The 27,213-nt window shown below is 44.8% G+C and overlaps 1 protein-coding gene and 1 long non-coding RNA gene across 4 annotated transcripts in view; one reads left to right on the forward strand and one right to left on the reverse strand.

Annotated features, from left to right (window-relative positions):
• Window positions 1–27,213, reverse strand: part of LOC144688550 (uncharacterized) — a 213,787-nt gene that overhangs the window by 34,873 nt on the left and 151,701 nt on the right. The gene's annotated exons all lie outside the window — the stretch shown is intronic.
• LOC144689181 (peptidase inhibitor R3HDML-like) lies at window positions 6,692–19,333 on the forward strand. Its single transcript, XM_078556301.1, has 6 exons — window positions 6,692–6,799; window positions 6,960–7,276; window positions 11,548–11,666; window positions 16,799–16,931; window positions 17,810–17,925; window positions 18,769–19,333. The coding sequence occupies exons 2-6, from the start codon at window positions 7,004–7,006 to the stop codon at window positions 18,902–18,904; spliced, it is 777 nt and encodes a 258-aa protein (XP_078412427.1). The 5' UTR covers window positions 6,692–6,799; window positions 6,960–7,003; the 3' UTR covers window positions 18,905–19,333.

A 27,213-nucleotide genomic window follows, 5' to 3' on the forward strand; every position in this document is an offset into this window, starting at 1 on the left:
CCCAATGCAGATGGGTTAATATTAAGGCTCATGGCCAGGATTTTCTCATTGGCGTGCAGGCCCCACACACTAATGTGTCAAATGACGCGAGGTGACGTCGGCCAAGCGTCCTGACGTCACCCCGCGCCATCGCGATATTTAGGTGGGCTAATGTGCGATGTTCTCGGATGTGCGCCCGCCATCAATCAATCAGGTACTTAAGGCCCTTGAGGACATCGCACGGGTGCAACGGGCAGATGGGTAGGAGACATTTGTATAAACCTCATCCACGGGCAGGACAAGAGGGGTGAATGGATTTGCGAGTGGTATCTGTTAGATATTTAATTGTGAAAGTTACTGCTACTTGCCTGTGTGAGCAGGAATACTTCAAAACTCATACCAGCTGCTTAGACAGGAGTAAAGCCTTCAGGTCAGGACACTACAGTAAAGATCATTTTGGGGCCTGCAGGTTTCAGGAAGCCTTCCCTTAGCCTGGGAATGGGAGTTGTGCTCTCCACTGGAGGCACCTCCTCTGAGGAGGAAGGGAAGGCCAGAAAGCGGAGGAGGCCAGTCTCCATGGTAGCCAACTTTGGGAAGAGAGGCGCTGGCACAAGGGGTGCAGGGCCAACAGGAAGTCCAAGGCGGAAGGGGCCACAGAAGACCTATCCTGCTGCCAGGGTATACAGGCAGCGAAGCAGCTACCTCAATATGTCTGAGGTCCAGTGCCGAAGGAGGCTCTGTCTCTCAAGGGATACAGTCACCTCCATTTGTCAGATGATAGGCCCTGAGATCTGTGCCAACTGTGTGGGTGGACACCCCATGCCAGTGGCACTGAAGGTCACAGCTGCCCTCAACTTGTATGCCTCCGGCTCTTTCCAAGGGTCAGTGAGTGATCTTTGCGGAGTCTCCAAGTCAGCTGTCCTCACTTGTGTCAAGCAGGTGATAGACACTCTGTTCAGGCGTGCATTGACTTTCATTCACTACTGCTGGGATGAGGCCAGCCAGGCTGAGTTAGCCAGAGGCTTCACAGCGATTAAGGGTAAAATAGACTGCACACATGTGGCCATCAAGGCACCAGCAGGTGACCCCAGTGCCTTCATCAACAGGGAGGGATTCCACTATATGAACGTGCAGATAGTGTGTGGTCACAGGATGCAGATTCTGCAAATGTGTGCAAGGTACCCAGGCAGCTCCCATGACACTTACATACTCAGGCAATCCCAGGTGCCAAGTCTCTTCAGTGCTCCAGCCTGGCTAGATGGATGGCTGCTGGGTGACGAGGGCTATCCCCTCAAAAGGTGGCTCATGTCGCCTCTCCGCCATCCAAGAACAGAAGCTGAGCAGCGGTACAATAGGAGCCATGCCGCCACAAGGGCTGTGGTAGAGAGAACCATCGGTCTTCTCAAGATGCACTTCCAATGCCTGGACCGTTCAGGGGATGCACTCCAGTACCCCCCAGCTCGTGTGTCGGTGATAGTGGTTGCATGCTGTGCTGTCCATAATCTGGCGCTGGAAAAGGGTAATGCAGTGGACGAAGAAGATGTCAACGCAGTTGCTCCGGCTGCTCAAGATGAGTCCAGCAGTGAGTCCGAGGATGAGCACACACAGGAGAACGCTGAGGAGGTAGACGCTGACCTGGGCATACTCCAGGAAGGCAGGGACACCCGGGAGGCTTTAATCCAAAGAACCTTCAGCTAGCCCACTACAGATGGACCTTCAACACATGCCAGGGCTGCAGGCTCCATACTCGATATCTGAGTGCTAAATCTGCCTGGACACTAACATTAACTAAGGCCCTTGTCAATAAACTCAATGTCAAACAACTCACTCATTACATCATGGGTTACCGTCCAACTGCAGAAGTAAGGAATCACCCTGAGCCATGGTTACATATCAGAATTTAATGAGATTACAAAACAAACTTCAGAAACCAACAAAAAAGGTGTTGCACATCACACCAAGTCTTAATGAACTGTTGTGGGGCAACATAAAACCACCAGTGAGAAACCCATGGTGTGCCTAATGTGCCTTAAATTTACGCTTACAGGTGCTACGTCTAGCGTCTAGGTGCTGTCCTCTTGCTGGCACTGGCATCTGGGACAGCCTGCTCACTGTGCTGGCCTGTTGGCCTCAATGACCTTGGCAGCCGTCCTCTGGCCCGTGAGGCCTTTGATGGCCCCGCCTGGGAGGGAGCAGCCATTTCCGCAGCTGGTATCTCCCCAGTCACCGCAGCCTCATCGGATGCCACGATCACTGGCAGAGAGGCAAAGGAGCTGTTGCCCTCATCCGGAGCACTCTGAGAGGAGCCTGCAGAGACGACAGGCAGCTGCTGTGCCGATGTGAGGTCACTTCGGACCTCCCTACTCACTGTAGATGGATGGGCACCGAGCTGAGATACTTGGTGCCCAAACTATCTCCCATACTGGCACTAACCAGCTGAGGCCAATGCCGCTGTGAGGGCAACCCCAGGAGGCCCTGATTTGTCTCCTGGAGAAGCCTCTCCACGAGAGTCGCCACAGTCTCCATGGAGGAAGCATGGCGCTCGGCTGTGAGGCTCATTGCATAAGTGATGATCCGCGTGGACTCTTCCAGCACGGGCACTATGCCACACATAGCCTCATGTATCTCCGCCAGATCCTCCCACATACCCTGCTGCACTTCTAGCGTTTGCTGCCTCACGGACAACTCCAGAGGCACATCATTAGCCGCCAACCGAACATGTGCCTGGCCCCAGTAGTCCTCCGACTGCCGGCGCACTGAGCACTCTCTTTCTCTGCCCATACCTCAAGCGAGTGTGAAGTGCCCTCACTGTTGTGCCCCGGGACACTAGCCGAAGATGTAATTCCCACCGAGGTGCTAATATCTGCGCTGGTGCCTGCCTGGCTGAGATGGTGTGACGCTGGTGAGTCGATATGTTCTGGGACCTCAGGTTTGAGAGTGGCCCCTCTGCCTCCTCCTTCCAGCCCTGCTCCGGTGATGCTGAAAGGAAGAACAAAGACATTTGATTAGTTAAAGTGGAGACAATGTTAATTTGCATGCCTGTCCCCCAGATCATTATGCGCTCATCCTTCCATAATCAATGGTCAATCCATGTTGCAAACTTCAATCACTGAGCATTCAGCAGTGCCATCGCTGCTGGGACACACATGGTGACCTGAGTGCTCAGCAAACATACCTCCCCGTGGCACTCCAGCCTCACCATCACCAGTGGACCTGGGGGCATGGCACCTCTCCAGATCCATGGCCTGCTGTTCAAAAGGAGTCAGGATGGTCAACTGGGCCTAGCCTCCACCAGTCCACATCCGCTTGGCAGAATTATGTGCAGTCTTCTCCTGAAAAAGAGAGAAGAGCATTGATTAGTCGAGCCTGTACCTGGATTCCCTTCGCATCCCTGCCACCCCAGCCAGAGTGGGACATTGCAGGGCTCTAGCTCTTCAACACCCCACAGCTGCCACACACTCACACAGGGAAGCCAGGGCTGACCCCCCCACTTGCCCAAATGCTGCCTCCATCACATTTGGCAGCACAAGGTGTAACCTTGCAAAACAAGGAGGCACATCCACGTGGAACGCAAAGGGCAGCAGATGGATTAGTGCCCCACCACCTGGAAGTTCCCCTCCCAGCATGTTAGCACCCTGACTTTGACATGTTTTGCAGTTCCAGCACTATGCCTAGATGCAGATCCTTGAGTTCCCCCCACCCCCGCCCCTGATTCTATATTCTTGGTGTCAGTGTCACACATGCTGCAGGTGCAGAACCCATCTCAGCACAACCCTCTCAGGATGAACTAGGCATGGGCAATATCTGCTGGCCCACCCAGCGAGGGATACATGCTGTGAAGGATTCAATGCTGTAACTGCACTTAGAGTTGCTGGTGAGGGGAGAGGGGTGCTTTGGGGGTGACGGCTGCATTAAATGAACTCAGCCAACGTGGTACTCACCCTTCCCGAGCGCAGGATGTCGTTGAATCTTTTTCGGCACTGGACCCATGTGCGTCGCATCACATCATGGGCGCTCACACTCTCAGCTACCTCTTCCCATGCACGTTGGTCAGGTGGGGAGGCCTCCGCCTCCCGTCCCTCGGATGCAGGACCTCCCGCTGTGCTGCCACCTCCTCCAGGAGGGCAGCTAGGCACTCATCTGAAAACTGAGGGGCACACTGCCCCGCTGCCCTACCCTCCAGCCTGGCCTGCCCTGCCCTGCTGCCCTACCCTCCGGCATGGCCTGCCCTGCCCCGCTGCCCTACTCTCCGGCCTTGCCTGCTCTCCAGAAGCCCGCTTGTGAGCCCTTGTGAGGCCATTGTGAGCAGCCATGCAAAGGCTGCCAGGGCTTTATTTAAACAGGCCACCGGGTTGCCATTGGACTGGCGGACATTGCACTCCGCCATCGCCCGCCCACTCCCGCTATCCTCGCATTACGCTGGGTGGGCTTTAATTGGTCCGCCTGTGTAAAATAGCAGCGAGGACCCGATCACGGGTGGCGATCGGGTCCACGTCTGCTCCCTCTCGGCCCACCTGACGTGGGGAAAATTCTCCCCCATGCCTTTATTTTCTGTTCCTGTCTTCCTAGCCTTTCTCTTTCAATTTTGAAGATAAGTTTAATTTTATTTGCTTTTAATTAATGTTCAATATTGCCATGTTTGTGCTTTTTTAAATTATTATCTTTTTAATTTTAAACATGTTTGCCTGTTTCTCTTCAAATGGATTTTGATTGGCTGGCCACCAATTCTTACAGTGATTTTCAGTTGCACAAAGCTCAGAATACAATCACACCATTGGTCCAAGCAGACAAATCTGCTGACCCTTTTTTGGAATTAAATCAGGAGTCACATAACATCTCTATGCAGTGGATATTGCAATAGAGTTATCTCATCCATAACACCCTTGAGGTTAAGGACCACCTGCCAAAGTTGGCAATCTGAGCTCAGTTCCCAACATAAACTAAGAAAGCAGGTCGGCTATCTAAAAGAGCTGACTGAAGTTAATCCAAAGGGTGCTCATTAAGGATTGATTTATTGTGTACACTTACTGCTAATGTAAATGTTTAATCTATTAAACTTTAATCTATTTCTAAAGCAGTATTTTGGATGTTAATTTATAGTTACTACAGTTGAATATAGAAATGGTGTACTTTACTGACGTGGTGTGGAACGTATTTGAACGCTTACAACATTTGTCAAGTATTAGATGTTCTAAATTGAGTTTTAGTTTATTCAGCAAGCTAGGGGGTAAGTACACATGATAATTTATATGGATTTCACTACCGACGGTGTACTAAGAAAGTTTGTTATCTGTTACTCATGCCCATTCCTGTTTTGATATTTTCACCTTGCCTTTAGGTGCCCAATATTAGTTCAATGTTGTATAGGTATATTTATAAAAATAAAATTTTGACAAGGTACCCTGTAGGTTTGTACAATGGATTGCTGTATTCAGCATGATGTATCAATTCCATTTCACAGAAAACATTTCTTGTATTATTTGGCATAAAATCACAGTGATGTTTAAATTAATTTAAATGGATAACATAAACTGCAACAACAATATATTCTATCAAACAGCAACCAGAGCAACGCTAAACAAGAATTCAACTATGTCATAGATCACATCAAACTTCAAAAAGTGCTTAGTCTGCTATAAGGGTGATCCAGTGAGTGGGGATAATACAGATCAGGAGGGTCACAAGCTTGATCCTCAGTCTATCTTGAATTAGCTGTTGAGAAAGAAATGGATTTCAACAGGTTCTATACAGTTGGGAAATTTCTTAACCTCAACTACATTTAAGGGATTATTTTAATTCTTATCCAAATTTGCTATCCTCTAATTGCTACTTCCTGATATATCTCATCTCTTCCATTTATATCTTTTATCTTTGGTGATGTCAACAAATGAATCACAGACAGCTATTGGATATTTCATTTTAAAACCCAGGACACCTATGCATCATAGGATAGATTGTTATTCAATTGCACTGGGCTTTTTGGCCTAATTTGCCCGAAGTTGGCGAAAGTCATGCTTGGCCCAGAACTTGTATTCCCCAGGGGTTGTACCCCGGAGGTACCCCAAAAGATGTGCTGGGGGACATCCCTGATGTCCCCATGCAAGGACCGCATGGAATTGCCTGGAAGTCTAAACTTCCGATGGACAATTACCCTGCACTGGGAACCCATCCGATACTCCAATTTAAATTGGCAACTTCGGATGGTTCCGATTCTTTTACCAGAATAGCTATCCAGGAAAAGTTAGAAGGATTAAAAACACTGCTAAATCTTGGGTACCTATAGTATTGACCTCAGCGACCTCCTACTGGACCCCCCAACTACACCCCGACCACCCCCACAAACTATACTCCCACCACCTGACTAGCTTCCTGACCCCCCGACTAACCCCCACCCCTCAAGTATCCCCAATCCATGACTAACCCCCAACCCCTGACTATCCTCCCAAACCCCCCAACTAATCCCCACCCTCAACACGGGAGGCGTTAACTTAGTATACATGCGATTGCATGTTGCTTGTTTTTTTTAACTTTTAATGTCCTTTATGTTATGCAGTGTGAGTACTGAATACCTAAATGTTCAGAGGGATTGCAATGAGCTGGTGATGTGCTCTGCACAGGAAGCTCTAAATACCTCCATAGCCTATCACAGGTCTTCAAACACGTTGACGTTCCCCTAGGGAACTTTATACAGGTCCATCTGTGAGATCGCAGCAGTAAGTGTGCTGAAACTGACTAGATTCATTTGCTGACCACATGTTGAAGTGGTTGTAAACGCCAGGCTCCAGTTTGACTCTTTGCTGTTCTTGGCTAACGGACTCAGGTATGTGGCAGAGTTTACACGTCGATTGGATTTATTTAAGATGCAGAGTTAATCCGGCGTTCTTTATCTTGCAAAAAGCCAAGCAAGATGTGACAGTTTTGAATTACAAATACTTAAATTAAACTCATAGCTCTTTCCTTTTTTTATATATTTGATTTAGATATTAATTTGGAAGCACAGATTCAGTGCTCAGACTGTGTCACGATGACTGTTTTGCACTCCCACCTGTGTTTGACAACCTTGCTATTATGGATCACTCAGAAGTCTGGTGCATTTGTGCTCTCTAATGTAACCGCACTGACAGTGAACCCATCTGCGGAGACCGGCCCTGATCTAAGGAAGTTCCCTTATGCCAGCGGTACTCCCCGCAGTAGACGCAAGCGGCAGATCTCCCCAAGAGACCGAAACGAGATTCTGGATTACCACAACAGGGTTCGCTCGCAGGTTTTCCCACCTGCGGCCAATATGGAGTATATGGTGAGTGGGATTAATCTGATTCAATCTATTACTTGATTCAATTTAAAAAATGACATCATGAAAGGAAATAAGACTAAATGGGATCAAGCCTTTCCGCTTTGTTTGAATGCACTTGGCTCTGCTAACCTGTGCTCCTCTGAATGGGTGCTGGGGTCAAAGCAGAACCTGTTCTGTGACAGCATTGCAAAATATAGAACAAGGTTTCTACCCATTTAGAGTAAGGCAGGTTAGCAGGGTCAAGTGCATTGCACCAGCCCTCAACTGGAAATGTGAATCCGTAATTCGGATTCAGCGTTCAACCTGCTTCTCCGGAAAAGGGAATGTGAGCCCTTGAGGGAAGGTCGTCTGTCTCCACTTCAGTTTGACACGGCATGAATTTTAAATCCACTGCAGGGTCAAACCTGCTTTACAAAGTTTGTAAACCAGGCCTTAAACTTAATTTAAATGTTTAGACAGCAGGGATTTTCCGCCTCCTAAATGTTTAAAAATGAACGATTGAAAGGGAGTACCAGGCGAGATACAAGGAGTGTAAATCTGGCTGGAATTCTTCGTTAGTTTGGCATCATTCTCTGGACATCCTTGTGGTACCACTTGAAAAGCAGTTGACTGGTTCTTGTCTCTTAAGCATCAGTAGCCTGTTGATTCACTGTCGAATACCACAGGAGGTGGGGTGGGTTGGGGGGAAGGGAGAGAAATTTATTCGTGCAGCAGCACTTCGAGAGGCGCTAGGCAGACTGTGACACAGGGGCAGACAGCAGATCTGTGCCGCCCTGTGCCGCTTATTTATTGTTCCACCCACTGCAGTATCCAGTTGACACTATGGGCCAGAATTTATTGTAGCCTTGAATTTGCCTTTCTCCATTTAATTTTCATGAGCTTTTTACATTGCAAGTTGCTGTATGTGGGGGATTGAAATGGCACAGCACCGCCTCCAGGGCATCTGGAACCTGTGTGAACAGAGCAAGCAACTGTACCTCCCTAACCAATCAGACTGAAGAACTATTATTGAGCAGCACAAAGCTTGAAGGAGGAAGTGTAAGGTAGAAATGGTGTATCCCACAACAAATCCACACAGAAAAGAAAATAAAGGGAAAGAAAGATTGAATTAAGAGAAAATATAAAGAAACATTAAAAATGTTAATTGATTTAAATCTCCAACAACAATTAAAAGTTGAAGGAATAAGGCTTCACACTTATAAAAGTTAATTTCCAATGTCAGAGAGGTTGTTTGGCAGTAATTAATCATAATTTTGAAGAAGCAACTTAGACTGAAATGGACAAGCCCCAACTTTCTATGGTGAGTTTAGTTTCTCGTACAAGTACAGAAACTTCATGCCATTCAATATATTTGAATGGTGAGACCAACAGCGAGATGCCATTTTTGTGAAGTTAATGGCACAATGGAGTATCTCAAGCAGAAAATTCCAGATTTTCATGTTTAACCACAGATTTGACCTTGTCGGATGTTACTGTGTGATTTGTGTGTTAGTAACAGTGAGCACCATTAGCTTCATCACTATTTTGAGAGTAAATTCTGGCCCAATTATTTTGTTCCTTGTGCTGTACATATTGATGTGTGACATTTGGGTTTCTGGTTGGATACAATCTATACTGAGATCAAATCAATCCGTAAAATGTCTTCAAAACTATTGCAAGGTATATAACCTGTAAGATACCATATCTAAGATACATATCTAGATCATATGGAATTATTACAACACTAAATATCCCCATTTATACTGCATACATTTCATTCCTGCCTAGTGCTATTCCCCTTGATTCAAGAATTTGAGCCAAAAGTTTTGATCTCTTCAATTTGACCAGAATTATGTTGATTCAAATGATACCTGTTTAGTTGGTGCCTCAGAATGCAAAACAAACTTCATTCATCAAACTTCATTATTGCCTATTTAAGTGAACATGAATATTATATATGAATTATCTGACCATTAATCATCCTTTAAGATGAAGCAACAAACATAAATTGATCTCTTCATGGTACCTGTTGTGAGATTTGACATCAATATATTCTACTGTATGAAATATCTTCCTTGCAGTACTAAGATTGAAAAGATATCTCATTAATTTGCTGATGCTGAATGTGGTGATTATTGTGACTGTTTTCTGCTCTGAATAAATGTTTTGGAAAAATTTGTTTATGCACCATTCATTGTTAAAATAATATTTATTTTCTAATCACCTGAGATTTTTAACTATTTAAAGTTACATAGTCATCTGGAGATTCTGTGAAGGAGATCAGGAGTTTCCATTTAAAAACACATGCCCAAATCAATGAATTATTCTGTCATTTTCCACTATTTTGGGAAATTTCTTACATATGGTGTAGATTACATCTTAAAGACTATTTAATGTGTTGTTTGCTGATGAGAACTCAGAGAGCCACACTCAATCTTTATGGCCGTGGCTCATTTCAAACAGCCACAGGTCATCTCTGCAAAATCAACTAGGTCTGCATAGATGCTCATGCATTTGTCAGATCATTGACATACTTTACATGAGAGCTAGGGAATACTTCCCAATGCCACCAGAGCAAGGCAGCAGCAATAAATGGTTATTCAGTTTTATGGGTTTCCTGGCTTCCCCAAGGTCCATGGTGCAATCAATGGCACACGCATTGCTCCCATAGAATAGTCCCTCAGCAAGAAGGGCTTTCACTCCTTCAATGCAAATATCACGTGAGAAAACTTCTTTCACCTGGTCCAACAGTTTCCATGAATGCAACCTGAGGGTCAGTATTATGAGGGGTAGTTGGCTGTTCATGCACTACAATAGGGTAATGGGATGGAGGTGGCCCTAGTCTAATGGCAGTTTGTTCCTGGCAGTGAGTCATTGCTGGCTGCATTTCTGCAACTTGCCCTTGGGCAACCTCATGTCACCTCTCACTGATGTGGTATTCTGAGGGGATGACATATGCTGTTATGCTGAGAGGTGGTAGTGTCAGACAGGTTGACTCTAGCCATTAACATTTCACTGAGTCATGGATCTGATCAGTGGACTGGATTGCTTATGGGCAGCTATCAGATTCTGAGAGTCCTGAGAGACAGCATCATGCACCAAGATCATAAGCAGCCAACTGCAATTATACCTCAACAGTACAGCGTAAAGGAGGATTTGAACCAGAAGAGGAGCAAGAGTACTCCTTCAGGCCATAAAAGGAAAGCTTAGGAATGCCCTGCCGTGGACTCTTTCCTCCTTCTCAATAATGAAACCACTGTGAGGCATATCCATCAGCTGATCCTGATATCTATCTAGTATCAGCAGTGGCCTCTGATCCACATAATTCCCACAACTCCCCACCAATCTTCCACTCAGAATGGGTAAGAAGTCTGGTGTGTTTTAAATAAGGCTTGGGAGTTAGTGTAGCTGGGGACACATTTCTGGAGCAATGCTGAGCTTCTCACATACAACATAGCCCGCTCACTAAATATTTGCCCAAATTTAAAGTCAGGGGCCCACATGTGATAGATAGACTCAGCTATTTTAAACCTATTAAATATTTACCAATAACAATGGCTACATTATTCACTATTCAGCAGCCAGCATGCATAGTATTTTTCAGTTAATTCTGGAATATTATAGATTGCTGAGCATTGACGACACACCTTTCTTATGGCAAGTCTCCAGATGCTTGCACTAACTGGGATGTAGTTTAATTTGAAATACTTCCAAAGCAGGCGTCTTATCGAGTAGTTTGCACATGTGTGAGGAAGTGTGACCTTAATGAGCCACTTCAGTGAGATCTTTTCAAAAAGTTATCAATGTTTATTATCTTTGAGATGGGGTACCAAAGGCATCATAAAAGCCACGATGATCTGGATTGAGACATTCTTGTATTTCAGTGGTACCACATGGTAACAATTTACTACACAAAGTTCCTGTCACAAGAAATTTTTCTACAACTGTGTATGTATTTTCATGATAATCCATAGAACATCTCTCAAATAAGATAAACTTTGAGAACTGTTTCCATAGTTGCCCCCAATGTTTCTGACAAGTTTTACTGTTTTTGCCTTTCTAGAATGTTTTTGGTTCAGATAAAATTGACTCCAGCCACCATGCTGTGGTGGATTCAGGAAATATTGGTGCACATTTTTCAATGGTAGGATTACAAATCAAAAATCCTGAAAACAATACAGAACATTGGATGCATATATACTCCATCAATATGTTGGTTCTTTAAATCAGAGAGGATAACTTCTACATTCAATACGTTAAACGAAGTTTACCATTTCATTTTGCTTCTCTCACAGCTCTGGGATGACAGACTAGCAAAATCTGCTGAAACGTGGGCAGCTCATTGTAAATGGAATCATGGACCACCAAGCTTGTTGAGATATGTTGGTCAAAATATGTCTATTCAGTCAGGCCGGTAAGTAAAGGAGGTCTATTCCCTAATTAAGGGTAGGAACCAATGGGCTTATGGAAGGTTTGGGACATGCAGCAAACTAGTAGTTACAGATCAGCTGCCTGTTATACATTCTGCCTGATTTTTCTTTCCTCAGTGGAAAGTGACATTGGATAGAGTATATAATTTGTGTCTTGACTACAACTGTAAGTCTTCCCAATGTGAGAACTCCCCATAATATGCTGTGAGCAATTAACAGTCTTGTGCAATTAAATGTTTCTGTGTGTCTTTTTTTTAAGTTAACTCAGCTGAATTTCTTTATACTATGGTATGCTTCTCCAGTTTACTACACAAATGGCCATTCTTTATCCGTGAACATAATCAATCAATGTCAAATGGCTATTCACCATGAGAGCATCAAAGTCAAGCTTAAACAAAAACAGAATTACCTGGAAAAACTCAGCAGGTCTGGCAGCATCGGCGGAGAAGAAATCAGTTAACGTTTCGAGCCTTCATGGCCCTTCGGCAGAACTGAAGCATAGTTAGAAGAAGGGAGAAATATAAATTGGTTTAAGGTGGGTGTGGGGGGGTGGGGAAGAGAGAGACATTGAGGGTGTGGTGATTGTGGAGATGAGCAGATAATCAAAAGATGTCACAGACAAAAGGGTCAAAGAGGTGTCGAAGGTGGTGACATTTGTCTGAGAAAAGTGCTAATTAAGAATGGAAGACAGGATATTCAAAGTACAGCTCTAGTGGGGGTGGGGTGGAAAGACTAACAAGGTTTTAGTTTAGATTTAAAAATAATGGAAATAGGTGGGGAAAGAAGAATCTATATAAATTATTGAAAAAAAAAGGGGGGGGGAAGAAACGGGGTGGGGATGGGGGGAGGGGGAGTTTAAGATCTAAAGTTGTTGAATTCAATATTCAGCCCGGAAGGCTGTAAAGTGCCTAGTCGGAAGATGAGGTGCTGTTCCTCCAGTTTGCGTTGGGCTTCACTGGAACAATGCAGCAAGCCAAGGACAGACATGTGGGCAAGAGAACAGGGTGGAGTGTTAAAATGGCAAGCGACAGGGAGGTTTGGGTCTTTCTTGCAGACAGACCGCAGGTGTTCCGCAAAACGGTCGCCCAGTTTGTGTTTGGTCTCTCCAATGTAGAGGAGACCACATTGGGAGCAACGAATGCAGTAGACTAAGTTAGGGGAAATGCAAGTGAAATGCTGCTTCACTTGAAAGGAGTATTTGGGCGCTTGGACGGTGAGGAGAGAGGAAGTGAAGGGGCAGGTGTTGCATCTTCTGCGTGGGCATGGGGAGGTGCCATAAGTGGGGGTTGAGGAGTAGGGGGTGATGGAGGAGTGGACCAGGGTGTCCCGGAGGGAACGATCCCTACGGAATGCCGTCAGGGGGGGTGAAGGGAAGATGTGTTTGGTGGTGGCATCATGCTGGAGTTGGCGGAAATGGCGGAGGATGATCCTTTGAATGCGGAGGCTGGTGGGGTGATAAGTGAGGACAAGGGGGACCCTATCATGTTTCTGGGAAGGAGGAGAAGGCATGAGGGAGGATGCGCGGGATATGGGCCGGACACAGTTGAGGGCCCTGTCAACGACCGTGGATGGAAAACCTCGGTTAAGGAAGAAGGAGGACAAGTCAGAGGAGCTGTTTTTGAAGGTAGCGTCATCAGAACAGATGCGACGGAGGCGAAGGAACTGAGAGAATGGGATGGAGTCTTTGCGGAACACCTGAAGAAAGAACACCTGCGGTCTGTCCGCAAGAAAGACCCAAACCTCCCTGTCGCTTGCCATTTTAACACTCCACCCTGTTCTCTTGCCCACATGTCTGTCCTTGGCTTGCTGCATTGTTCCAGTGAAGCCCAACGCATACTGGAGGAACAGCACCTCATCTTCCGACTAGGCACTTTACAGCCTTCCGGGCTGAATATTGAATTCAACAACTTTAGATCTTAAACTCCCCCTCCCCCCATCCCCACCCCGTTTCTTCTCCCCCCCTTTTTTTTCAATAATTTATATAGATTCTTCTTTCCCCACCTATTTACATTATTTTTAAATCTAAACTAAAACCTTGTTAGTCTTTCCACCCCACCCCCACTAGAGCTGTACTTTGAATATCCTGTCTTCCATTCTTAATTAGCACTTTTCTCAGACAAATGTCACCACCTTCGACACCTCTTTGACCCTTTTGTCTGTGACATCTTTTGATTATCTGCTCATCTCCACAATCACCACACCCTCAATGTCTCTCTCTTTCCACCACCACCCCCGCCCCCCCCCCCCCCCCCCCACCACCCCCCCACCCACCTTAAACCAATTTATATTTCTCCCTTCTTCTAACTATGCTTCAGTTCTGCCGAAGGGCCATGAAGGCTCGAAACGTTAACTGATTTCTTCTCCGCCGATGCTGCCAGACCTGCTGAGTTTTTCCAGGTAATTCTGTTTTTGTTTTGGATTTCCAGCATCCGCAGTAGCTTTTAGCTTTTTGTTTTTAAAGTCAAGCTTAACCCTGTCTTCACCCAATGTTCATACATGTGTATTTTTTAACATTGGATAGTGATGCCGGATAGTGCTGGACTGAATTTTATGCAGCCTGTCACAGTGGGAAACATGGCAGCCAGGCCCCTTTAATCGCGGGAGAGGCCACACGTCAGTCTCCCAGCGGTGCTAGAACCTTCCTGATTAGGTCAGAGGGCAGAAGAGGCTGTTGTGGGAATCCCAGCCGCTGATGACAAGATGTCAATTAGATTCATTAATGAACCAATTGGCACCAATTATCTCTGAGCCAATTGCAATTTATCAGTGGCTCAAGGATTAAATGGGGACCACATAGCTGTTGACTCACCAGCCTCCCAGGGTGGGCCCTCATAGTCAGGCACTCTGTGCCTGATCAAGGAGCCTGGCATCGGGTGAGGGGGGTGGGGGGGGGGGGGTGGGGGGGACAGGGTCAAGCAGCTGAAAGCCAGCCCCTGCCCTTACCTCCAACCTCCTACAACCCTTATGCAACCCCCACACCATGACCCCCACCCCACTTTTACTCACCTTTGTTCTCGGGGTCCCACAATGATCCTGGACCTTTGGAGGATGTATTGCTGCCAGTTGCCACCATTCTGACAGGGACTTCCACCACTGGGGACCTAAATCATGGGGAAGACCTCAATGTTACCACTTAAGTGCCTGTTGGCATTCAGTTCCATCGAGCCTCCTCCGTGGAACTGACAGGGGGTTCCCCACCAGTTCTCCAGTTAGTGAGTGAGATCCTGTCAGCCCAGTAGAATCCTGGTCACTGCCAGAATTTGTTCCTCTCCCAAACCTAGTGCTGATTTGGATTGTGGCTTCCCTGTCTGTGTACTTGTGATGGTGAAGGATGAAGAGGGCACTGAAGAAATGGAACATCTGTGATCAGTTTTGGTCCCCTTATCTAAGGAAAGATATACTGGCATTGGAGGCAGCCCAGAGAAGGTTCACTAGGTTGATCCTGGGTATGGAGGGATTTTCTTATGAGGAGGGGTTGAGTAGGTTGGGCTTGTACCCATTGGAGTTTAGAAGAATGAGAGGCGACCTAATTGAAACATATAAGATTCTTGACAGGGTAGATGCTGAGGTTGTTTCCCCATGTGGGAGAGTCTAGGACCAGAGGTCATAATCTCAGAGTAAGGGATCACCCATTTAAGATAGAGATGAGGAAGAATTTCTTCTCTCAGAGGGTAGTGGGTCTGTGGAATTCTTTACTGCAGAGGGCTGTAGAGGCTGGGTCATTAAGTATATTCGAGGCAGAGATAGACAGATTTTTAATCAGTAAGGGAATCAAGGGTAATGGGGAAAAGGCAGGAAAGTGGAGTTGAGGATTATCAGATCAGCCATGATCTCTTTGAATGACAGAGCAGACTCGATAGGCTAAATGGCCTACTTCTGCTCCTACATCTTATGCTCTGTTTCAGTTTATACCCAGTGTGAATTACAGTAGAGTCAGGATAATGGAAACAATTGAATCAAGCACAGAATTTGTGTGTGCCATTCCTATTTACTTTACAATATTCCCAATTAAAGGCTTAATCCTTACTGGTGAATGATGCATTTACCAGGATGCAATAATGTGCAGGATTCCTTCGACAGAAATAGTGCAGAGTTCCATCTACAATACACATTACCAGTACACCAATGCTAATGGAATGTTTTTATTCCACTTCCTGAATCTAAGCTTGTTCAGTAATAAGATGCAAGTTAAATTCAAGTTTGTGCTGTTGACTTCAGATATAACTTTAACTTTTAAAGTCTGTGGAGAACTATCTTGATTTATTTTCTGTTAATGGAAATTATCAGCGGATTCCACAGTAAGGCAAACAGCCAAAGAAGTTGTGTCATCTTGTTCCTCTAATCTCTTGTAAGCTCACATTCAGTCCGTCAAAATGAGAATTGTCTATGCTTACATTAATCATACCTTTGTACAGAATTTTAAAACCCTCATACCTGAAGTGATGGACCTTTTATAGACAAGCCACATACAATATAAGTAAGAGCTGTCTGTGACCTCTACACATTGTCACTTATAATACAGAGATGACTAGAAAGATGTTAGCCTTTACTTTGTCATGTAAAGTGCTGAATGAAAAAGAGGTACATGGAGTTTAGTGTGTTACATTTTTCTCTGTGCCATTTTTAAAAGTAAATATTACAGAAGTAACATTGAAAATCATTGAGATCAACTTCATCAGTGCAGTTCAGAAGAATGCAAATGTAACTAGGATCATCAGAAAGATTAAGAGTTATTATAAGCACATGTTATACTCACTGAGTTTAAAAGATTTTGAAAAGAAACCTCAGTAGCTAAAGTAAACAAAGAATCATATATTTTCCTTCACCAAAGGTGTATTTTTGAAGCATGATCAATTTTATTATTGTTGAATTAATGTGCCATTCTGTTCAAGTTTTTACTTTTTTCACTAGATATGTTCTTTATAGATGTGAGTTGTTATTGATTTATGATTCAGAAATGTTGTGTTCATACATAATCTGATTGAATGGTGGAACAGGCTTGTGTGGCTAAATGTTTCCTATATTTCTATGCTGACTGAATTACCTCAATGAAGAGATTGTTGAATCTTGTGCCAGCTATTTTTGCAAAAAAATAATGTATTTCTTTTTTCTTCAGCTATCGGTCTATTTTAGATCTTGTGAGATCCTGGTATGAAGAAAGACGCTATTACTCCTTTCCTTATCCTAGAGAATGCAACCCAAGATGCCCCAATAAATGCAGTGGAGCAGTTTGCTCTCATTATACACAGGTACTTTAAAACTAATTTATTTAAATAAAGGACACTGATTATTCCTCGGTGAATTATAGCATATAAAGTTACAATGGGATATAATTTATTGAGTGAACATTCATCAGTGAATCACAACATTAGTATAAATATTTAACTGTGTGGCCTCGAATATGCTGTAAACATAAACAACAAATGCTGGAAATATTTGGCAGCTACATCTTTGCATGAGATTTACTAGTTTTCATTTCTTTCCAGCTTTTAGAAAATGAATTTTTCTGGATTTTCAGCCCATAAACTAATGAGAGACTGTATTACAAATTCTTATCATCCAGTCCTGTTAGGGACCTAATTTACCTTTCAGTTTCTCACTCTAACGAGAGGTCTATATCTGAAACGTTAATCTGCCTTTCGTCCTTACAGATGCTGAATGCCTGCTGTGTATTTCCAGTGTTCTCTGTTAATACATCGACCTGCTACGATAAAATTCTGTTGTGTCGCTTTCAGGGTCAGGCTTCATGATCTTTGAAAAGCTTTTCATATTTTTCTAGGACCGTGTGTTGCTAATATCTGAAATCTACCACTCTAGCTCTCTGGTGATGAAATATAAATGGTGCTGTAAGCATTGAGGACTGTCAAGTTTGGTCTGGTTGGATCAACTTTTCAAAGAGAATTAATGAGATATTTGATCAAGCAATAGTGACAAGCAATGTCTTTTATATTTCAGCACCAATGTTTTTTAAATCTTTTAATGAAATATAAGTATTTTAATCACTTATATTTGTATATTCTGTACAGAAAGTTTCAATGCTTGAAGTGTTAATGATGCACCTCAGTTACCATGTCCAGAGCAGTGATTTTAATATTAATTTAGATTAGGATTGTCCTTTACTTTTCAGATGGTCTGGGCTGCATCAAACAGAATTGGATGTGCTGTCCACACCTGCAATAACATGAAAGTCTGGGGATCTTCATGGCCTCACACTACATTCCTAGTGTGCAACTATTCGATAAAGTACGTATTAGTTTTAGTTTAAACTACATTCATTATGAGCATTTTCAGGGATGGTTCATCACAGCAGATGTAAACATAACACAACAAGGTAAGTTAAAATGTATTTCCTGTCTAAAACACAATTAAAAGAAAATGAACAGTTGTGACATGCAAAATATGTGTTTTTAATGGTAACATACAGTCTTGTGGTTAGCAGCAGATGTCTAAATTAACATTAACTTCTTAAGGCCATCATATGACATTAATAGCACATAATGTACTAATGTAAAAGTCGATCTAGGTCACTAAACTAAATTATATAGATGTAGAGTTTTACCCTTTTACATTAACTGATCTTCTGAGAGCTGTCATTTATGCTACTTTAAAATGAAATTGTAAGGTAAGAAAGGTAGTGTCAATTATTGGAAATAAACTGTTAAATCATTTCCAACTGACAGCTGATCAAAAAAATTACTTCAATAATTACATGGCTTATTAAGAATTTGACACATTAAAATAGCACAGCATGGACACTATCAGCTCTGATTTAAATTAACAACAGCTAGCAACCTGAAGGGACTTCAACATTGCATCCTATGGGGAAGCATAGAATCACTAACAGCAACTTTGGATTTCCGTGTTTGACTAAACATTTGTGGACTCCAGAAGTTGCTGTCAGTTTCAGAGGAGTAATGATGGTGAATGCTGACAGTTTCACCAACATTACTATCACAAAATCTGAGCTATTGTCCTGACAGAAGGAAAAATGCATGAAAGTGAACAGTGATTTCTGGATGGCTCATAATAATTCATAAACTATAAGCATATTAAAATGATGCACGTTATTATATTTTTCTATCACAGGGGAAACTGGATTGCAGAAGCTCCATACAAATCTGGGAAACCATGTTCAGCTTGCCCACCCAGCTACGGAGGCTCCTGTAGTAACAATCTATGTGTTCCAGGGGTCAAGTCAAATAGGCTGCTCCCATTCAAGTAACTTATGTTCTGTATATTTTGTTGAAAGTGGGAAGAGGCTAACATGAGTGTCTGGTTTCCTACTTGCAACTAAAATTAGAAACCAAATAGTTTGACGAACATAATAATCAGGAATAACATGGAAAAAAAGACTCTCAATGCTGTCTAAACAAAGCACAGGGTGACATTTACTCAAAAAACTAATACAACTATTCAAAGATAATGTATTTCATTATGAATGAGATCATTACCCCTGACACATCAGGAATGATTCCCAGACCCTCGGAAAGACAGTATTGATTGTATGAAACTTTATTTTTAAAAAACATAAATCTGAATGGTTTCCATGTTCTAGTATCCCTGGCAACCATCAGCAGTGGCAATGGCTACTGCATTTCAGTCAGTTCCAAAGTAAAGCAATAGGTTGTTTTTTACTCTCTCAATGACATGTTCAAAGGCATTTAAAGAAGATTGCTATGTATATTTATAATTATGTATGTTTTGAAACAGGAGTAGAGATTTTTACCTCCTCATTGATGGGGTAATCATTCGTCCCTCTCCTGTGCACGAATGGGTAATTGGTTCAATTCTACTGCACATGATAGAATATCATAGGGAAAACCTTCAACTGCATAAAATATTGAATTGCAGTCTTCAAAATGTTGCTATTTTAAAGGTATCACTTAATACAGCTACAATATATCAAATCCATGTTCATCCTGTGGCTACAGACACCATGAACAATCGATACTAAGTAATGTACTTTTTTAATATAAATACAAGAGTTTGGAAAGAACACAAAGAGAAATACAAATCAAGATCGCCCTCTATTGGTCATATCACAACACTGGGGATGATCACAAGATGATCTTTGTGATACTGTAGGATGAAATTAAACCTTATCTAAGCATTTTTATTATTCATTATTTAACTTTTTTTTTATCAATAACATCCTCAGCTTCCCAGCTGATTAAAAAACCGACAATGTAAATATATTTTGCTAAACAAATTAATTCAGAATTGAAAATGAAAATATGATGTCTATTGTCTACAGCTATTTAGGAGTACTGTGGCTGTACTAGGATCAAACTTTAAGTGTCTGTCAAGACTTACAGTTTGGGCCTTTGCACAGCTGCTACATGTGTCAATTGGATCTTCTCCTTTACAAATAAACAAAGAGCACTTAAATTATAATAATTTAATTTAAAAATTTACTGTCATCAGGAAAGTTTAGTGTGCAAATAGAAATTATTTGTGAGATCCAGTGGCAAAATGAGGCACGCTGGCTTGGCACCACATTTTTAAAAAGGCTGGATTTCCCACGGGCGGCAAGTGGACCACCTAATTTAAAAATGTCCAATAGTGACCATCAGACAATTTATTTTTCCCACTAATGTACACATTATGATGGTGCAACAAAATCATTCGGGGTGCAACGGACTAATTGGTGGTAGGTCAGCTGAATAATCGTTCACTCACTGTTTATGCATATTTTGTAGCTGAGCAGTGACTAATTGAGGTTTCTCTTTCTTATAAACAACTCCTGCCTCGGAGTCATCCGTTCAGTTGAGTTTAAAGTCCATCAGGGGAGTTCTGAGAAAGTTTCTATAATTGCTTCAATCCAGTGAATTAGACTTTCCTTCCCTCCAGTGATATCTGTCTTTCTGGTGCCATTTGGTTGTGGAAAATTTTGCGGATTGCAGTTTGGTCCTTGCCACCAACATTCCTGGATGACAGTGGGTGGAATTTTCCATAAATGAATCTAAGTGCCGTGGCAGGCGGGTCAGGCAGTGCCCACCCTGCCAACCAGAATGGTGGGAACTCACGCCCGACTCTGCACCTGGAGCCTCATTAATTATGCAAAGGCGTGTATAGGTTTCTTTCTTTTTACAGGCCAAGCTGGCACACAGCAGGCGCGAGAGATCGCAGACTGGGGGAGGGTACGGCTAACATCATCGCCCTCACTGAGTTCGAGGTGGCTGCAGACGAGCTGTCTGGGGAGGACAGGGATCGCTCCTGTGGGGAAAGGGAGATCGGTCTCTCCCACCAACCCAGCACAGCTCCATCATCTCATCAAATCCTGACATTTGCAGTGAGTCACATGCACTCTGATCTAGCTCATGCTCATTAACTGAAACTCTATTTTCTATTTTCTAGGCACCAGCAGATCGAGGCCCCCAAACCAGTCCAGCACCACCAGTGTAAGCCCCCAGACTCCATCCGAGGAGGAAGCTCTGGAAGAACCGTCACGGCGCTCACACACACCCTCCACCAACTCAGAGACACACAAGTCGATGGGGCACAGCTGTGGATTAGGCTCAGGATCACTTTCTGGGGAAAACCTCACTGACATGTCCCCGCAGCAGAGGCAGGGACAGCCCAGGTCTCCGGCACTCGGAGGGCTGCTAGAGACCAGCCACCCACTCAGTCTGAGTTAGATGATGAGCCTCTGGAAGCAGCCACTAAATCTATGCTGGAGATGCAACAACAGGCGGAGGAACATCAGGCAGAGATTTGGCCATCACTCAGCAGACTGGAGTGAACGATGGAGGAGTCCATCCGCGTTCTGTCTGATGTCGTGGCTCCGACATGCGAGCGCCTCGAGGTCACCACGGGAAGGCTGGCAACCACCATGGAGACCTTGGTCCAGCAGGTCTTGCCGGATTTTGCTCGACCCTGCACTCCATGGCCACACACCTTGATGGGCACCATCAGGATGTCGGCGACATGGGGACGAGGCACCTTGACTTGCCTCCAGGTGCACCATCTCCTGCAGGAGTCAGGGTGGGGCTCTTGGGCACCCACAGGGAGGATGAGTGTCAGCAGGATAGCCCAGGGGGCTCCTCTCAGGATGCTCCAAGGGTGTGCAGCTGCTCACAGCCCCCTCTGTCCAGGTCTCGTTGCACATTCCCCTCTCTCAATTTATAGCCATTCAAATAATAATCCGCCTTCCTGTTTTTGCTATCAAAATGGATAATCTCACATTTATCCACATTATTCAGCATCTGCCATGCATTGGCCCACTCACTCAGCTTGTCCAAATCACACTGAAGTGTCTCTGCATCCTGCTCACAGCTCACCCTCCCACCCAGCTTTGTGTCATCTGCAAATTTGGAGGTATTACATTTAATTCCCTCATCTAAATCATTAATATATATTGTGAATAACTGGGGTCCCAGCACCGATCCCTGTGGTACCCCACTAGTCACTGCCTGCCATTCGGAAAAAGATCCGTTTATTCCTACTCTTTGTTTCCTGTCTGCCAACCAGTTTTCTATCCATCTCAATACATTATCCCCAATCCCGTGCACTTTAATTTTACATACTAATCTCTTATGTGGGACTTTGTCGAAAGACTTCTGAAAGTCCAAATAAACCACATCCACTGGCTCCCCCTCATCAACTCTACTAGTTACATCCTCGAAAAATTCCAGTAGATTTGTCAAGCATGATTTCCCTTTCATAAATCCACGCTGACTCTGTCCGATTCTGTCACTGTTTTCCACATGCTCAGCTATTAATTCTTTTATAATGGACGCTAGAATTTTCCCCACTTCCGACGTCGGGCTGACTGATCTATTTTCTCTGTTTTCTCTCTGCCTCCCTTTTTAAATAGTGGGGTTACATTAGCCACCCTTCAATATGGATGTCGGGACTGCACATAGGCGTACAGCTAAAGTTGGGAAAGTTAAGAAAAACTGATGTCGCTTTTGGGTCATGGGTGTGCTGGACATGTAAATAAATTGCATTTTTGTTAATGCATTTGATGGTTATGTGAATGTTCCTGTCAACTGAAGGTGTTGTAATTTTGTACTTTGGAGTCCTCTTATTTTGAGTTTTAGCCTTGCTCCCGCTCAGCGATAGTGTCCCACTGTGAAATTCACATTCCTGTGATGTCAACCTCAGTTGAACTAGCATCTGCACCCCTTGTGTGATGTCAGGGAGATGTGTTTAAATCTTTAAAGGAAATGTGTGATGTAAGAGTTTCTAACCCTTCTTCCTCACGGAACACCATTGAGCGTGGACAGCTCACCAGCATTGATATTCTAGCAGCATTTGTGTCTCCTCAGTGGTGGTGGCAGAAGATAAGACATGCATGGGAGGAGGAGATCCCTAGGCATGTCCACATCTCAGTTGCAGCTGTGTTTGCATCATTAGATGGCGGCGAAGGCTTCAAGTCTTCTCCTGCATCGGTCTTGTTCCTAAGTGGGCTCACAGTTCCCAGGGTGAGCTAACTCACAGGGCACCGCGAACTAAAGCAAAGATCATGGCCTGGTGATTCATGAGACCAGAACACGCAAGTGTGAATGCGGACTCGTTCTCACTGCAAGTGGGTGGACATTCCCTGAGTTGAAAGTAAATAGCAATGAAGGCTCAGAAGATATGGCCATATTCCCTCACTTGGCTTTACTTTTCCTGGAACCTGTCAGTGATTAATGTATCACGGGCACATCTCCCACATCTTCCTTCCTCCATGGTGCGATCACGCTGATACTGACCCTCAGCTGCCTCCTGAGGTTCTTGGGCCTCAGGATATTCATCCTCCGATGAGCTCTCATCCTCTTCCAGTTCATCCTGGGGCAGGGGTTCACCTCTTTGCATTGCCAGATTTTGAAGGGCGCAACACACTGCGATGATGCAGGAAACCCTGTTGGGAGTGTAACGCAGTGAGCCATCTGAGCGGTCCAAGTATCTGAAGCGCATCATCAGAAGCCCTATGGTCTGCTCTATAAGGGAGTGTGTGGACAGCATTTCAGTGGGTCCCTTTTATTCCCAAGCAGCCATCCCCGCAGCTGTAATGGCCCCTCAAAAATCTCAGGCACCTGGGAGTGACTCAGGACGTAGGAGTCATGGCAACTCCCAGGGTACAATGCACAAACGTGCAGTATGTGCATCCGATGATCACATACCAGTTGTATATTGATGGAATGATAGCCCTTGCAGTTTATAAACATTAGGGCCTCCCCCTATAGCCACATCGGTGCAGTCTATTGCACCCTGCACTCTTGGTAAGCCTGAGATTGTGGCAAAGCCAGTGAATCTCACACCCTGGCTATCTTCATCCAGAGCAAACCTGACATAATGATGGGCCTTCCTGTAAAGGGCATCTGTGACCTCCTTTATGCATCAATGTGTTGTGGACTGAGAGATGCCACACAGGTCCCCTGTTGATCCTTGGAAAGAACCAAAGGCCAAGAAATTGAGTGCAGCGGTCACCTCCAAAGCCAGTGGTAGGGGATACCCTCCAACTCCACGTGGCGTCAGGTCATCATGGCAAATGTGATGTACCAGATCTCGGGACAAGCGCATACATGCATGGCATTGCTTCTTGCTCGTTTGTAAATAGGAGACTCTTGGACAATAAACCCTAAGTCTGGTGATACACCCCTGTTATCTGGGTCTCTTCTTCTGACCCTCCTGTTCATGCTGTGGCTCCACTTGACAATGTCCCTCCTGCTGGAGATGTGAGGAGTTGCCTCTCCCTCCTCTGCCTCCTCTATTGCATTAGGACCCTGACAAAGGCAGCATTGAGCCCTGGATCTATATGTGCTTTTGCCTTCTCTCTGAAAGGAAATATTGAAGACATTAATGATTTAAGGGGCAAGAAAGTGAAGCTCAGAAGATGAGACTGTAAGGGTCCATAGTTTTTCCTGCCCCACTTGCATGGTGGCTGATGCCGCCTTGTCCCTGAGACACTAACACACACATTGAGGTGACCAAGGTGGCATTGCAGGTGTAATATCTTGAGCCCTGCGTGGGATGATAAAGCTTAAGTGAGATGAGTGACCCAACCTAGCTCTGTGCTCCAATCTCTGATATGGCATATTAATGACCAGCCAGTTGCTCATAGTCAATGAGTGGATGCCCTTTGGCCCATCAGGAGTGTCACATGTGGTGAACACGTGACAGGCCTTCATTGATGGAATGCCATATATGATACAGCTGTGCCTCCTTCACTATTTCCAATATTCCTAAATTCTACATTCCCACGTGTTACTCTTGAGATGCAGCGACTGCGGTGTGAAGCCACTGAGTTCTGAGTAGCCCTTTAACAGTGCTAATAAAGCCATTGGCTTTCAGTCGCAAGGAGGTCTTCCTCCTTTCTTTCTAAGCAGACTCCTGCTCACTCCTGTGGCAACAAGAGGTTAGAGGGCAATCCCAGAAAGGCCCCATTGTGTCTGCCCTTCCCTCTCACTGCCATCCCACAGTCTTCCTTCCCTGTTGCCCCCATAGCATTTGCCCATCCACCTACTGTCAATCCACAGTCTTCCCTCCCTGTTGCCCCCATAGTGTTCACCCTTCCCTCTCACTGTCATTCCACAGCCTTCCCTCCCCATTGCCCCCATCATGTTCGTCAACCTGACCCTTGCCTCACAGCGCACCCCCGGTTGAAATGCTAGTCTCTGAAAGTGGAGGCCTGCATGAGTACCACAGCACAGTAGTGTACCTCGGGACAATGAAAGCCAAGAGAAGGAGCAGTCCAACCCTGCAGCCTCAACAGAATGGCATGCATCACAACAGTGCCAGCGCAGCGCTATGGTAGATATGTTCCACTCACCTCAAAGTTATCAGCGAACTTGTCTGACTTGTGCATGCCCTTCTTCAAACGGGTTTGAGGCTGACGTGATTTCCCGCTGGCATGACGGAAGATTGGAAGGCATGGCAAGATCCAGCGAGCACCTGATTCAATGAGCATTCTTGACACGCTAATGAATGCAAACGGCATTCATGCCACTAGTCGACGGGATAACCAACCCTCCTTGATAACACCATCGGGAGAATTACGACGTGTTTTTACGACGAATGGTTTGCGGCACTTTGCCTGCCACTGGATTCTCCGCTTCTGCCCACCACAAAACCCGCTGCGGGTAGGATGGGAAAATTCCAGCCAATGTGTCACCAAAACGTATTACCGTCAACAAGAAGCCCATCCATTCAATGGAAAATCCTGCACAATGATGTTTCCAAATAATCCCTAATGTCAAATCTCAAACGAAAATTTTATGCCATTATTACACATCTGTATTTGTGCTTAAATGCATTGTGCTGTGGAATGTGTTACCACTATCATATCCTGAAATGCCACTATACAGGAATTTCTAGCTTGCAAGCCAAAAATCCTTGGCAATGAAAAGAGAAACTACGAATAGTGGGAAGATAAAATAAAAACAAAAAAAATTGAAAAAACACATAGGGCTGAATTTTGTCGTCGGCGAGCAGGGGGCAGGGCCCACTTGCCAACGCGAAAATGATGTGGGATGATGTTGGAGGGAACCTCCAATGTCATCCCGCCCCATTTAAATCTTCAGGGAGGCGGGGGCACAGCAAAATCAGCTGTCCACCCGCCGACCTGTCAATGGCCAATTGAGGCCATTGACAGGATAACAAACAATTAAAGGACCTGCCCGTCCAACCTTAAGGTTGGTGGGCAGGCCAGGAGCCCCGGTGCGAACTAGAAAAAACATGAAACCTCATCCACCGGCGGGATGAGGTTTCATGTCGGTTTTTAAAAAGTTTATTAAAGTTTTTGTGCAATTTATTAAGATGTCCCATCTCATGTGACATTGAGGGGGACATGTTAATGATTTTTTTATTTTTCTATTTTTAAAGTTTGAAAACCTTTCAGCGATCTCCCTGAGGCAGCACTTAGCCTCAGGGAGATGTGCACTCTTTCGTGCGCATGCGTGGAAGAGCGCACTCTCGCATTTGGGGAATCCCCCCCGCCTGCACAGGAAGCGCATAGCGCTTCCTGGCAGATGTCACACTGGGCGGGCCTTAATTGGCCCGCCCACGTAAAATGGCGGCAGGGCCTGCTTCTCCGGCGGGGATCGGCTCCCTGCCCACTGAAGATTGGGTCAGACCCCCCCCCGCCCGATAGGCAAAAAATTCAGCCCAATAGGTCTACCCATATCTGTATGCAAATGACTCAACATAATATTTCCATTTTAGACCCCTCATCAGAAAAGGAGACTAGAAGATAAGGTCTTGCTGAATGGCTGAACAGATTTGATGGGCTGAATGGCCTGCTTCTGCTCCTATTTCTAATGATATGATCTAAGTGAAACACTTAATGAAATTGAACAAAATAAAATGAGAGGCAGCAATGGGAGAAAAAGAGATAACGGGCTGCACTTCATGTGCCCCTGCGGGGGGGGAGGGGTGGGAGGGGGCACGTAAAATAGGCAGCTGCCCACCCCCAAACTCACCCCCATTTTTTGCCGAAATCGGCAGCCTGCCTGCCATATTCAAATGAATAATTACTGATAGTACACTGCCAACGCCAGAAAATGTTTGGCGTGGGCAGTCAGGTGGGAGCGGACAGCCTGATTT

This window comes from Cetorhinus maximus, chromosome 13 (assembly GCF_964194155.1).
Source record: "Cetorhinus maximus chromosome 13, sCetMax3.hap1.1, whole genome shotgun sequence".
Taxonomy (NCBI): domain Eukaryota; kingdom Metazoa; phylum Chordata; class Chondrichthyes; order Lamniformes; family Cetorhinidae; genus Cetorhinus; species Cetorhinus maximus.